The sequence below is a fragment of the Phragmites australis genome, chromosome 16 (genome assembly GCF_958298935.1).
Source record: "Phragmites australis chromosome 16, lpPhrAust1.1, whole genome shotgun sequence".
NCBI classification, from domain to species: Eukaryota; Viridiplantae; Streptophyta; class Magnoliopsida; order Poales; family Poaceae; genus Phragmites; species Phragmites australis.
The window spans coordinates 2,319,092-2,334,654 of record NC_084936.1 but is presented as its reverse complement, the minus strand read 5'-3'; the positions used below and the strand labels follow the sequence as shown (position 1 = coordinate 2,334,654).

The following is a 15,563-nucleotide window of genomic DNA, read 5'->3' as shown; positions in this document are numbered from 1 at the left end:
GCTGGCTGGCAATAATGGGCTGGGGCCTATGACCTATATCGGTGGGCCTTGTTAGCATGGCAATACTTTTTTCAGAAAAAAATCATTTTAACCCCTATTGGTCCAATTTGAAATACCACTGCAACCGAAATACAGAAATAGAACCTCCCTTGTGTTTGAAAACTGGATGTGGAACCCTCAAGAGCCGAATCTAAGTTGGTTTTGATTCGATGTGGTGCATAAATCCCTATTTTGGTCCATGTGGCGCTTAAATCCTTGTTTTGGTCCGCCGTAGTGCTGGAGTGTCGCACGCGTTGGTGGAGGATGTGGATGCTCTAGCAATGACAGGGAGGGACCCGGCTCCGCCGAGGGCAACGTCTCTAGTGATGGTGTTCTTGAACCAGCCGAGCCTGACAGGGAGCATGACGTTGCTTGTGGCCATGTTTAGCGCCTCCTACTGCTTCTTCTCATCCTCGACAGACGATGTGTCTGCGGTGGTGTGGGCATTCGTGAAGAGCAAGGCGTGGCAGAGCAGACACGTGGTGCTAGAGCAGAGCCAGACGTCAATGCACCATTTGCTTCATCCCAATTTAATTCCAGCAAATCAAACCGTGTAATCCCCCGCCCCTCGTCGAACGCTTCATGGTTCAGCCATTCCTGTCCCCCCACCACACTGCCTCCACCGCCATGGCGATGCGCCCCACGTCCTCCTCCCACTCCTCAGCCGGCGAAGGTGGGGCCCACCACCACCATGGTCATCATGTCTCTGTCTCCCTGTCGCCGTCGACGTGCAGGCACACGCCATCATCAGCAACACTTGATCTCCTCATCCTATTGCCCGTGCTCTTCGCACTTGTCTTCATGCTCGCCTCCTTGCTTGCACACTTCTCCCGTCGTCGTCGCGCTGCCCTACCTCGCACGCGGCGGCCATGCTCTCCTCCGCCGCCTTCCTCTCCTGTCACTGACTCCCGCACTGTCGGTGCCGCAACCCGCATTGCCACGAGCTCAGGAAGGCCCTCGAGTTCGATGTCTAGCTATAGACCAAGGAAGTCGTGCGCGCTGGCACCAGGAGCACTATCGATGGTGTCGATGTTGCCATGTGGCATGATCGAGGCGCTGCCGTGGAAGGGAGGGCAGAGTGGGAACAATCCAGACTACGAGTGCCTCCGCGCGGAGCTTCGGTGGATGGCGCCGCCCAAAATAGGGATTTATGCACCACATCGAGCCAAAATAGGGATTTATGTGCCACGTCGGATCAAAACCCACTTAGATTCGGCTCTAGAAGATTCCACATCCGGTTTCCAAGTATGAGAGGGATTCTATTTCTGTTATTCCCGTTGCGGGTGGTCAATCAAATTGGACCGATAGTTCAAATAGGTAAAGTGAACTTTTTCCTTCTTCTTCTTTCAAACACGCAAAACATTTACACGCCGATTTGAAATTAGGAATTTCATTCATAGGATTCAGTTTAATTCCCGCGCATATGGATCTAAGAAGTCTTATCCTAAAACTACAGTCAAGGGTAAATTGGTCTTGGGATCTGGTACATGTCAAACGATGAAGCACATGTGTATAATAGTGCTGATGAGGGCGCAGTTTCAGATCAAACAGTTAGTAAGTACTGATGATGTTCAATTCGGTGCCGTATTGTCAAAAAAGGCATAGGTTGTTGACAGGTCAAGTTAAGCCTGCTTGTTTTCAAGTAACTTTCACAAACTCCACACAAGTCAAACACATAACCATCACTTACTAAGTATAGTGATCCATTTCAGGCAAATACTTAATGTGCTGTGGACTTTTTTGTTCACTTCGGATTAGTTGTTAAGCTCCAGAAAATAATTACCAGATGATATAACAATATCCATGTCAATTAAAGATTGTAACCTTGCGTGTTCGACAAGGACAATTTTAAAAATAAAATACTCTCTCCATATATAAATATATGTTGTTTTGGATATGACACAGTCTATAATGCATATGTTTGGCCATAATTTCTTATCAAAATATATTTATAAAATTAATAAAATTTATGATATTATGAAAACATTTTTAATGACAAATCTACCTATATAATTTTAAAGTTTTCAAATTAAATATTTTAAAAGTTATCGTTAGTAAAAGTTTTAAATTTTGACAATGGGGTACTAGCTGGGATGCGATGCCAAATATAGCATGATCACCTAGCAAAGAAAATCAATATTTGGTAGAAATTTAAGATGGTACAATTAAGCAAATCTCTGAGATCTTCAAATAACAAAGTGTACAGATACATGCATGCAGCTGAAACAAACAAACAAACTAGACGAAATGAAATGAAATACACAAACACAACGGAAGTTGCAACCCTAAACAATTGAGAACTGTAATGCACGAGAGACGATGGCGTCCTGCACGGCTACTAGTAGGACGCCGAGGCCAACGATCCCAGTGGCGGACGAGGCGGCGGCGGACGTCGGCGCCGCGGCGGCTGGGCCTGGCGAGGAGCCGGCCGCGGCGACGACGTCGACCCGGATCTTCATGCCGCTGTCGCAGTGCCCGGTGAGGCCGCAGAGGAAGTAGCGCGTGCCGACGGCGGTGAGCGGGACGACGTCGTTGCCGGTGCGGAAGGCGGAGACGTTGTTGATGCTGGAGCAGGCGTCGTACCCGGCCTTGCTCACCTCCACCACGTCGTGCAGCTCCGGCGAGTACGTGAACGCTGCGCGCATGCATGCACGAGCCAGTCGACATGCATGTGTAGAAACTAACTGATCGATGTAAAGAGGCGCGCGATCTACTCACTGATGTTATCGCCGGGGTGGAAGGTCTTGGTGGCGACCCACTCGGCGTAGTTGGTCTGCAGGTCCCACAGCCCGTTCGGCGCGCCCACCGTGTAGGTCGTCACCGCCGCGGCCGCCGCTTGGAGCACCGCGGCCATGGCCGCAAGAACTAGAGCTCTCATCTCCATCTGCATGGACGCTAGCTATAACGAAATATAGAACGGCCGGAAGGGGCAAGCAGAGGACGACGCCGGACGACGAGAGGAATGAGAGGAAATGGGCCGGCAAGAATGGCTTGTATGGCGCGTGCATATATACTAGCTCGCTAGCAGGGGTGGATTCACTGCTCCGGATGCACTAGAGCTCTCAAACCCCTTTCATTTTTTTTTTTGGTATAGATGGGAAAGAAGAAGAAAAGAAAAGAAGTCGGAGAAAAAGAAGAGAAAAAAAATCTCCTACTTCGTGGCTACGATCCGCCACTGCTCGCTAGCGAGCTCTCGATCAGTTCATTTGCTAGCTAGATGGTCGATCGAGATCAAGCCAGTCGATGGCTAACTCATTGGGTTTTAATTACGTACGGATCAAATTGGTTGTTGCCAGGTCGATGATCTTGCGCTCACGATACATCGGTCATGTTCGGTGCGTGTTTAATGCTGGATTTTATCATCGCTGAACCATATATCGGTTGATCCATCGCTGCGTAGAAACAGTAATAGCAGATACAGAATCACAGATAATTATTTAAAAGCTATCATTGATGAATTACACAGTGACGATTAAAAAAAAGTGTTTGTGATATTTTCAGCCGTCTAAGAGAGCGAGAATACATTGACGGTTTTAACAAAAGATCGTTTGTGTATTGACTGCTCCTAGACATTGACGATTTTCTTGATACGAGGAACGGTGATATCTTAAGAGAGGTTAAATTAGGACACCGAACCATCCGTTGCTCTAACAGCTTAATGTGCTTTACTATGAACACCGTATGATCCGGTGTATATCGTGATACAAGTACTGGACCATCCGATATGTACGACCTCATAAACTAGCTGTTAGAATTCACTCAGAATCACTTATGAACACCGGATTGTCTGGTGTATATTTAATCTCTGTCATCGGACTATCTATTATGTATACTTGAGCCTGACCAAGCCAATTTCTTCACTGTTCAACTATCCGGTGTATTGATCTTCTGATCACCGAATCTTCCAGTGTGCATAGCTTCACCTTCTCTGAGTTCTAGAAAACACTCTTGTGTTCACTATCTTTTTATCATCGGACTTTCCAGTGTATTGATCTTCAGTCTTCGACAGTTGCAGATTTTCTATTAAATGCTCCGATGTACACTGATTCTGATCACCGGACCTTTTGGTGAGTACAATCTCATTTCAGCTCAGTTTTACATCCTTCTGTAAAATATTCTGGTGTGTATACTTGTTGTATCACGGAACTATCTGGTGTAGTCATTTTCCCTAGAACTTTTTTAATTTAATCAAACTTTATCCCGGCTTTGGTAGCTTATTCATGTATTGCATCTATGAGACATGCTAATCATATATTCCTGACAATATTCAATGACTATATTGTTATTAATCACCAAAATTATAATCATAGTCTAATAGTGCCATTTTCACTATACCTGAAAAAATTATTTGTGTTGTTGAACGATACATATGGCTTAAAAAATTATATGTGTCTAGTAGCCATCTAGACACATATGGCTTTTTAGTAAAATTACAGGTGTGTTCTCGCTCTCGTAGACATATGATTTTTATAAATATCCGTCTATAGTACATATTAGAAAATTCATACGAAGTCAGGTGAAGAAACTTTTTATGTGAAAATTATAGTTTTCAACAAGATCAATAACTTTATAATTTATATTTTTTTATTTAAAGTTATTTAGGTACTCAAATAATTATTAAGGATCAAAGGATAAGGAAGCTACTATTAGGAATGATATACAACTAAGATGATAAGGAAGCTACGCGTAAGATATAAGGTCATATGCTCGATACCTATAAACTGCACGTGCGAAAAAAACATATGACTTATGACTTGATGCAATTTTTTATCTTTCCTATCCTAAAAATATTATTTTTTAAAAAACTAATAAGAATCGGTTGTGTTATATCATATGTAATATGAATGGTTACCTATAAATGATATGCTCAGTACATATATACTCTCATATAAATGGCTTCGTTCAACATCTGTGATATCCATTAAAAACCATCTGTCATAACGCGATCTATATATGCATCGATGGTTCCACAGCAGAAAGAGCTTGGGATCGAAACGGTACATGCATGCATGAATGATGCGTGTGTGTAGATAAGCTAGCGTAACAATAGTATCAGATCAGAGCTGAGTGACCAATGCAGAAAGGTAGACAGGGATAGCTGCAGGTCATCGTCTTCGATCACAGTATATAAAGTGTCGACGTGGAACTCGATCGGGTCATCGTGTTCACACCAGCTAGAACTGCATTTGGTGTGTTATGTGGGTGTTTAGACCCGCACGCGCCGTTCACTCCATCACTTTCATCCAAATATATACGTAGTTTTTGAAAGGATTTTTTGGGCAAATATGAAATATCTACAAGAGCTAGCTTACAAATTTTGGTTATCGAATACACGTAAAATACCTAATTAGAGAAAGTGAATGAATGCAGAAGCTAAATTCAAAAATAAATTACTTTAATTAAATATTTGATTTAATTGTGAAATTCAGTTCAGGATAAACATCTATTAGGAGAATAAAAATGTTAAGATTGCCCTAAATTTTTCTGTAGACATAGATAATCATACGAAACTATTACTATAAGAATCAAATCAATTATACCTCTAATTTTAAAGATATAAAATTCTTATACATACTATGACGAAAACAGATCAAACATAAATAGCATAAGAATTAAAAAAATGGACTAATCAAACTTTTCACAGAGTTACCGTGATGCTCTAAAATGATTTTTGATGGATCAAATCAACACAAATCGCATCGAATAAGTGATCCACTGAAAATCACTGAGAAACATGGAAGCAATGAACACAGAGAAAAACTTAATAGGATTTAATCTTCATTTTATGGTTATATTCACAAAATGCACATCAAAACATCCCTGAAAGGAGTCCCCAAAACCTAGATTAGTTCTCTCTAGTCTATTCTATTCCTCCCTCTGTTCTCTGCTGCTGTACTGTGCTCTCGTCGGTTCCTTTTGTAGTGGGCACAGTAGCCCTCAACCGAGACAACACACGCACGCCACACGGCCTGCTCCCGCTCGATCCACCGCGTGGGCTGCGCTCCCGGACCCGTGTGCATGGCCAGCCCATCTGCTCTCGGCTGTGTGCCGCGACTGGGCCGTAGCAGCCTCCTCACAGGCCCGCCAGCCACCGTGGGCCTCTGCACCCGCGAGCTCCATCCGCCGGCTGCCTTCAAACAGCTGGGCCTCCTGCCCGTATGCCTGGCCGGTTGAGCCACTGCTCGAGCTGAGCCGGCCCTGCTGGTGCGCCACCACGTAGGCGATCACCGAGTTTTTTTTATATTTTTTTATTAAAAAATTAAATAAATAGACTCCTCAGGACAATATTTGTAAAAATAGACGCCTGCTTTACAGCCCTTTCAGAGGGCGGTAAGGAGTGCCACGGTGATAGGGCTACCCCTTACCGCCCTCTGAGAGAGCGGGTAGGGCCAGCTTTGATTTTTTTAATTGTACATTTGTATTGCTCAATATTTGAAATTGATATGTTGTAAAATTTAGAATTAAAATGGTAAAAAAGTGATCAATACGGTATAATGGGGAAGGGGTATTTTGGAAAATATGGATCGTTGTACATATGTTGATATTTTGGACTAGTCTATATATTGTTGGGAGAATAAAAAATCAATTTTTTTAACAAATTATATATGTGAAGCACTCGCAGCATATTACGTGGCAATGGGGTTACAAACGACGATAAACATAAGATTATACATACGGTGAAAAATATTATACGGGACTGTAACCACGAAGACAAAAAAAAAGGTGGCATGTACAATTCGTATAAAGACCTACTTAATAGTGCGCCGCTCCTAATCATAACATGCCTTAGAGAGTGGAAACATACTGGGTTACATTAGATACTCTCTACTGAGTGCACCTAGGATATTTGCCCTTTCGCAGGACATCAGGACCTGCCGCCTTAGCGCGACGGGCCCTCTCCCGCTTCCTTGCCCTCTCAGCTTCGCGGGCCTGAGCCGCGGTATGGTCATGTGTTGCCTTCCTCATACGCTCTTCTTCCTGCAGCTTCAGACGTAGTTTCTCTTGCTGTTGCTCGTACTTCCGACGTGTGTAAGCTTCCCTCCTCCACCGCATGGTCATGTCGACCCACCGCTTCTGGTCTTCATTTTGCTCAATGTCGAGCCATTCAATAAAGTCACAGATAGGTGGAGGAGACTGGACAAATAAAAAAAGATGAGAGATTAGTAAAACAGTGCGTGAAATCGGGAAAGATGTGGCTGATCTTTGTCGGTATACCGGTGGGTACTCATACGATCCATATTGAGGCTTATCGTATTGGTAGTTGGTACACATGAAGAAGCGTAAGTCATAGGTGTAGGAGATGTCCTAGGACTCGCGAAGCCTACAACGGTCACCAGAAGCACATCGGTGGTTTGACTCCCTGGGGATGAAAATCCCCTAATGTTTCTTGGGTGGGCTTGGTGGAGCTGAGGAAAATATTGCAGTTGAGAGAACTGAGAAAAGAGTGGTGTATCCATGCATGAAGGTGGGGTTATTTATGGTGGCGGAGGGCAGGAGCATTGGATTCCCTCTTGAAGAATGAAAAAGTTGTGGCATTGATGCTGGGTAGAGATTCCATGTGTCAAGATACATGTGTTGTCATTTAATTTTTGGTAAAAGCTCTCCCGTGTTGTCACTTCTTGTCTACAGCCTGCACAAGGACAAAGGTGTTGTCATTTTATGGTTAAAGTTGAGTGGTGCAGTCAATTCGTGTCTGCAGATTACGCCAGGACAGAGGTGATGTTATTTAATGGTTAAAGTTGAGTCGTGTGGTCACTTCGTGACTAAAGCTAGACTCCCGACAGAGTTTTTGAGTGGTCATTTCGTGTATAAGTAGCTTTGTAAGAAATACTTTTCTAGGTTTATCGTGAACGGTTCATACAAAGCCAAGGACGATAGAAAGTAGCGTGTGGTCACGTTGGATTAAGAAATGCAACTAGCGTGCGGTCACATTGGAATAAGAAATGTAGTTACAACATGGTAAGTAGATTAGACGCATCCGAATATGTAAGAATAGCTCATGAATCGAAGATGCATATGTAAGTTACAAAAACAAATGTATAATTCTACTGCTGTCTCTCCCGCTGACGTCAGCCATTCCCACCATCATGGTCCCGGTGCCGTTCCCAACAAAACCAGAGGGAGCCCACGGTCACATGATATATCTACATACTGCCTCAAAGTAGATGTCGCATTGATCGGGACGAGCTCGCCAAAGTAGCCCTGATTAGCACGGCTTAGCACATCTCTCAGCTTAAGATCATGTTGCTGCGGATCCAGTTAAAAATGACGCATCAGCTATTTTCACACACCCACAATGGTCCTCTCATTGGCTTTACTAAGACCCTTGACGACATGCCGAAACCCAGGGAGATCTACATCGTTAGGACCATAACTAATTTGACCTTCATCATAATATATCTGAAATATAATTTATCTCCATCCCTAAAAACATCCGAAAATATATCCAATGTTATGACTAGCAAACTATATTTCTAATTATCGAAACTAAAAAAATTACCGACATCGATTATCACATAACAATAAGTTTTTCAATATCGCTCATAAGCAAACTAACCTACAATTATTACTTACATCATTATTCTGTACAATCTAGATATTCGAAACTACCATACTATAAATACTACTATACATTTAATAGCTATCCTACCATGTCGTAATTAATATTGACAATATACTACAAAATACAGCATTTTCTAAACCCTAAACTCTAGGCCATACCGCTAAACCCTAGATCTAGTGGTACTTTACTTACTAATAAAAACATGAGTACAAAAGAAATTACCAAAAAGTGCCCTTCAAAATCCGCCGATCGAAAACAGTAGGGCTTCGTCGCACTGTCTCCCTCTCCTCTCCTCTCCTCTTCTCTCCTTTTCTCTCTCTTTTTGAATAAAATGAGGATTTTCCCTCAATTTATTGGCTTATATAGAGGAGGGAGGAGGAGAGGGGGTGCAGGGTTGGCCAACTAATCGCCCCCTGAGAGGGTGGCAAGGGGTCTAACCGCATTCTTAGAGGACGGTAAGGGTGGTGGGCACGAGGATTCCTCCTACCCGCCCTCTGGGAGGGCGGAGGGTGGTAAAGGGTGACCCTGCTACCGTGACACTCCTTACCGTCGTTTGAAAGAGCGAGATACGCCTATTTTTACAAATGTTACTGTGAAAAGTTTATTTATTTAAATTTTTAATTAAAAAAATATAAAAATAAAAAACATCGGCGATCACCACTACTGTGCCGGGCAAGGCCACAACGAGACCAAGCACTGCTCCACCTCCTGCACAAACAGTACCTACCAGCCAAAACACAAACAGTACCAGCACAGTGCACACATGCACAGTGCACCATCTTTTTATTCCAACGTGCACCATCTTTTTATTCCAACGCACACACGCGTCATGGATTGAAAACTTCCGTGGCACGACACAATCTTCCGCACCACAAATCGTAGTATCTCTTATGCAACCATTATCATTACATCATAATCCATATATCTATCGTGTATATCTCATATATGATCATCTTCACGTATATCGCTCCTTAGTTCGAACGTCCCGCGTGACTTCTCAGCCGCCATGACTTTTGTTCTTCCCTAAACCTAGTATCGATCCTGTCACTGACCATGTCTGCCTTAAGGACAACATCTGCGTTGAACAAAACCAACAAATATATCCGAGTATAAGTTTCACAAACTTGACTCACATCAATCCGTACAATATTAAAATACCAAATTTTGCCAATTGCATAATGACAATAATTTTTCAGCACATGATTTCACTATAACAGAACATGTCATCCGAGCCGCTCCATCAGTGCTGGTTCGTAACATTCTGAGCTTGATCAATAATTGAATCGGGTTAAATCGGTACTGATACTCATTATCAGTGTCGGTGTCGGTTCTAATTACCAAACGGCACTGATACTTCAGTGCCAGTTCGTAAATATGAACCGACACTGATAACTTTTTATTAGTGTCGGTCGGTTACTCAGAAAGGCACTCTTTGAGTCGGACCCAAAAGTTTACTGAGGTAAAATGAACAAGTCTCGAGTCCGCGTATCATATCAAGTCTCGAGCTCGCAGCATTGGGCTTATCTGCTCCTCCCTATTCCCCTATTAGATCTGGGCTTATCTGCTCCTCCCTCCTCGTGTACAAGTCTTCCCCTAGCCTTATCTGCTCCTCCCTCTTCCTATCAGATCTGGGTGACTGCTACTCCTAGTGCCACCGCTGGCTCCTCCTCCTAGTGCCACCGCTGGTTGCTCCTCCTAGTGTCGCCAACTTCTTTGCCGCCGCCAACTGCTCCTCCTAGTGCCACCGTAGGCTACTCCTCCTAGTGCCGAAACTCAAGTTCTACTCTGTCGGTGACATGTGAACTGGGGGTTCTCGAGTCCCGAGGGTAGGGCAGCGCAGTGCCACATGGCGCCATTCCTCGGGGACCATCTCCCCGAGGGCCCGAGAAAAGCCAAACCCGGGAGGGGGTGCTCGGGGCCAAGAATAGTTGGTCCCTGAGTACCCAGAGTTCCCCGAGGACTCGAGAAGAGCCAAGTCCGGGAGGGGGTGCTCGGGGTCAAGAACAGTTGGTCCCCGAGGACCCGAGAAGAGCCAGGCTCGAGAGGGGGTACTCGGGGCAAGAACAGTTGGTCCTCGAGTACCCAGAGTTCCCCGATGACCTAAGAAGCCCCTTACCGGTGGACCCTGCAAGGGTTCCACGGTGAGGTGTCAATCGGTGGGAAGTCCGATGCTGCATTTAAGGGGAGCGTGGCCGGTCACGTCCAACCACTCCCCCCCACGCCTGTCGTACTGAGTACGTCAGTCCCTACCACCGCCTGGCAGGAAGGCGTGGGGACAATTAATGTGACGGGTCCCATCGCATGTCACCCCGCGGGGCCCATAAAGGAAGACAGCTTGAAGATATCGTCGATGGGCTCGAGGCGTATCGCCTGTCGCCCTGCCGCGTCAAACCGTGTCAGATATGCTCTGATCGGACGGGCATGCAGGGATATTCAGCGGCTGGCCGGTGGGCCCCCCTGCACCTGCTAAAGTTAGGGCGTAATAACCGACGGGACCGACCGAATGGAGCATTTTTAACCCCTGTAACATCAAACTATAGACCCATAATGGTTGCTTTCCATTTATAACTTACGGAAACTTGTGCCCCCGATCTGGGCACGCCGAGCCTCCCCCCGATAGGATAAGGGGGGGGGGAGCACTTTGTAGAGGCTAGGTGAAGTGAGAAGTTCGGACGAAGCTGAGGCCAAGTTCAGACGAAGCTCAAGACTTAGACCAAAAAATCTTGTAACACAGAGATCTAGAGAAAGGCATTTCAAGAGCATTAATAACACACCAGACACACAGGAGTAGGGTATTACGTCTCCGTGTGGCCCGAACCTGTCTAAATCTCTTGTGCATTTCCTCCTACTAGACGATGATCATTCGTCCCGCCTAGATCCCATATCTCAAAGGGGGTCCCTCAGGATCCCCGTTTGCGGTGTTCATCCACCGACACACTCCTACACCTACTGGTCTGCGTCAAGAACGACACCTGAGGTTGAGCTCCGTGATGTGGCATGGGAGGTGGCCGAGGAAGGTAGGCTCAGAGAGGTGGACAACCACGATGAGCTGGCAATGCTCACACGGGTCACCGGCACGCAGAACGTCAACATCATGGTCTGCGAGCTGTTTTGATGGTGAGAGTAAGGTGACTGCTACTATTTTTTTAGTCCGGCTGTGCACGCCTTCCTTTTGATGGTATGCTCATGCAGGAAAAGCTTGGTAGTAATCCCCTTTCGATGGTATACTCAAGTTTATGTTTGGATTTGTTTTTATTCCCTATTCGATTGTGTTGTGAAATTAATCTTCTTTTTCTCTCCCCTCATTTAGGATTACTGATGTGATGGGAATGTATGCGCGGAGCAGGGCTGCGGATTCGCTTGCATCGGTGCTCTCCATGTATGATGTCTTCTGTAAATGTTTTTATTGAGCCAGTAAATTGTGAAGAAAAGGGTTGAATATTTGTGCTTTGTGAGAATGTTTAATTTGTCAAATGTTTAATTTGTGTAAATATTTGTGCTTTGTGAGATGATTATAATATTCAATGCTATGAGAGGATTGGAATGAGGTGACTCCAGCTCGATATATTGAGCTGGCTAGTTTTCGGTAGATTTTTATTTTTTTTCTTTTCTGAAGAGGAGTGCGAAGCTCCTGGAGTAATTGGCGTAGCCAACACACTTCGGCAACAGCATTGGCGACAGCCCGGTATTCAGCTTCGGCACTAGAGTGGGACACTGTGTTCTGGCGTTTTGAGGACCAAGAGACAAGATTGTCACCAAGGAACACGGCATAGCCCGATGTGGACTTGCGCGTGTCTAGGCAACTAGCCCAGTCAGCGTCAGACTAAACAATGAGGTCCGTCAGCGCAAAAGGATGAAGAACAAGACCGTGATCAATGGTGCCATGGAGATACCGAAGAATACGCTTCACGGTCGTGAGGTGAGGTTCCCGAGGATCATGCATATGAAGATAGACCTGTTGTACAGCACAGGAAATATCTAGGCGAGTGAAGGTGAGGTACTGAAGTGCGCCTGCAAGACTGCGATATTGTGTCAGATCACTGACGGGAATACCAGCATCAGAGGGGATCTTGGGATGAGTATCAACAGGCGTACTGCAAGGCTTGCAATTTGACATACCAGCACGTTCCAAAATATCCAATGTGTACTGACGCTGAGATAGTCTGCTACCATGGCGCTGAACTGAAATCCCCAGAAAATGATGAAGGGTGCCCATGTCCTTCATAGAAAACTCCCGTTGTAGAGCATCAATAGTGTGACGAAGAACAACAACTGAAGATGCAGTGAGAACAATATCATCGACATATAGGAGTAAATAAACAATGTCTGCGCCCTGGTGATAAATGAAAAGGGAAGTGTCAGACTTAGCCTCAGTAAATCCAAGAGTCAAAAGATGGGAGGTGAATCGACTGTACCATGCACGGGGCACCTGTTTGAATCCATAAAGTGATTTGTTCCGACGGTAGACCAAATCAGGGCAGGAGGAATCAACGAAGCCAGTAGGTTGGGAGCAGTACACTATCTCAGTCAGAGTGCCATGAAGAAAAGCGTTCTTGACATCCAGTTAATGAATTGGCCACTGTCGAGCAAGAGCCAGTGACAAAACTGTGCGGACTGTGGCTGGCTTGATAACTGGACTGAAGGTCTCATCATAATCGACACCCAGACGCTGTGTGAAACCACGAAGAACCCAGCATGCTTTATATCTATCAAGAGTGCCATTAGCCTTGAATTTGTGCCCAAAAATCCATTTTACCAGTGACCACGTTCGCCTTGGAGGGGCGTGGAACGAGATCCCAGGTGGTGTTGGTTTGAAGAGCCGTGTACTCTTCCTCCATAGCGCGACGCCAATTCAAATCGGCAAGTGCAGACCGGTATGTCTTCGGAATCGGTGAGAGCATAGTGGCCTGCAGATTGAGGCGGGTCACAGGCTGTTGATACCCTTGTTTGCTGCGAGTCACCATGTCATGGTTGTTGACAATCGGAGGGATTGGTACAGCACTGGGAGGTAGAGTTGTGGCCGCGCGTGACGCAGGCTTGGGTGCGGGTAGGACCGCATGTGGTGTCAGGGCTACTGTTCGTTGCGTGGGAGGACTAGCCGCGTGTGGCTCGGGGGATCTAGGCGCGGGGGTGGGTGTGGCCGTGCGTGTCACGGGCTCGATCCTCCGGGCACGATTGGGGAGGCCGCAACTGAGGAGGCCACACGTGGTGCTACTTGGCCAAGCGCCGGCGCTGGGAGAGCATGCACGTCCACAGGGGCCGCGGAACCAGTGGGGGGGAGGTGCACAGCGGGGTATGTGGGGGCGCATCACCAGACGTGGCGCTGGATGATGCAGCAACAAGGGCCATGGGAGTACCTGTACGAGAGAGCAAGCGTGACGGCTCAATGGGAGCTGGCACGTACTCAAATGTGGACAAAAATCAAAATCATTAGTGGTGGATGAATTCGACTCGGCGAAGGGAAAAGATGCCTCATCAAAGACAACATGATGGGAAATAATGACCCGATTTGTCTCTAGATAAAGACACCAGTAACCTTTATGATTGGAAGAATAGCCAAGAAAGACACAGCGCGGAGCAAGGAGCAAGTTTGTGGAGGGCCGTGGCGGACAAGTTGGGATAACATATGCAACAAAAAACATGGAGGTGGTTATAGGAGGGATGGACACCGTACAAGGCAAAGAACGGGGTGGAAGAATCAAGCGTCTTGGTGGGAAGTCGGTTGAGGAGGAGGGTGGTGGTGTGGAGAGCCTCAACCCAAAAGGAGGGAGGGAACGATGCCTGAAATAAGAGTGAGCGCATAATGTTATTGATGGTACGAATAATGCGCTCAGCCTTACCGTTCTGTTGAGAGGTGTACGGACATGGCATTCGAAGGTGAACACCATGTGTAAGGAAGAAAGAGAGAGTGGACTTGTTGTCAAACTCGCGACCATTGTCACACTGGACCGTCTTGATGGTTTTGCCGAATTGCGTTGCCATAGAAGAGAAAAAAAATAGAAATAGTGCTGAAAGTGTCGGACTTGAGACGTAAAGGAAAAGTCCAAAGGAAATGCGAGTAATCATCAAGTATAACAAGTTAATATTTGTAGCCCGACACACTGAGGATAGGAGAAGTCCAAAGATCACAATGTACTAAATCAAAAATGGTTTGAGCTCTAGACTGAGATGTGGCAGAAGGTAGGCGTACATGACGACCAAGTTGGCAAGCTTGACAAATAGTATTACTAGCAGTTTTATGACACAAGATAGCAAAGACGGATGCAAGATTGGAGAGCACGTCATGACCGGGGTGGCTAAGACGGCGATGCCAAAGGGCAGCAGGGACACCAGCAACAAAAGCACATGTCAGGGCGACAGACTGCGGCAGGCGCAAAGGATAGAGGGGACTTGAGCTATTGCACTTGACGATCACGTTCTAGGACTTGAGATCCTTCATAGAAAGGCCAAAGGGGTCAAACTCAACAGAGCAATTGTTGTTAGTAGTGAACTAGCGAACAGAAATAAGATTCTTAATAATGTTAGGAGCGATAAGAACATTATTAAGGAGGAGATGACCATAAAGATTAGTAGAGCCAGTGGAGGTGACGGGTAGCAAAGACCTATAACCGACAAAGGAGTAAAGGACCGAGGTGGGAAGGAGGATGATAGGTTACCGGCATCGGAAGTCATGTGCGAGGAGGCCCCGGAGTCCATGTGCCAGTCCGTGGTTGGCGGTTTGCATCAACGTCATAGCGTTGAATGCGTTTGCCAACGTGTTCTGGTCCTAGGGCCCGAGCCCGGACATGGGAGGCCAGTTGGGAGTTGCGAGCACAGGTTGAGACTGCATGGGCATTTACATGGGCACATGCATGGGCAGCTGCATGGGTGGCATAGGAGGGTGGGCCACCATAGCATGCGGCACACCTCCGGGGCACGGCTGCTGCGCGCTGGTTCCCTGGGGGCGAGCGCTGGTGCCCTG

The 15,563-nt window shown here is 46.1% G+C and overlaps 1 protein-coding gene and 1 pseudogene across 1 annotated transcript; one reads left to right on the top strand and one right to left on the bottom strand.

Annotated features, from left to right (window-relative positions):
• Positions 1-666: 666 nt before the first annotated feature.
• Positions 667-1,290, top strand: LOC133896003 (uncharacterized protein At5g19025-like; annotated as a pseudogene).
• Positions 1,291-2,204: 914 nt separating this feature from the next.
• Positions 2,205-3,273, bottom strand: LOC133896047 (mavicyanin-like). The gene is made up of 2 exons (XM_062336562.1): positions 2,758-3,273; positions 2,205-2,674 (listed from the first exon to the last, which is right to left on the bottom strand). The coding sequence occupies exons 1-2, from the start codon at positions 2,927-2,929 to the stop codon at positions 2,325-2,327; spliced, it is 522 nt and encodes a 173-aa protein (XP_062192546.1). The 5' UTR covers positions 2,930-3,273; the 3' UTR covers positions 2,205-2,324.
• Between the last annotated feature and the right edge of the window lie 12,290 nt (positions 3,274-15,563).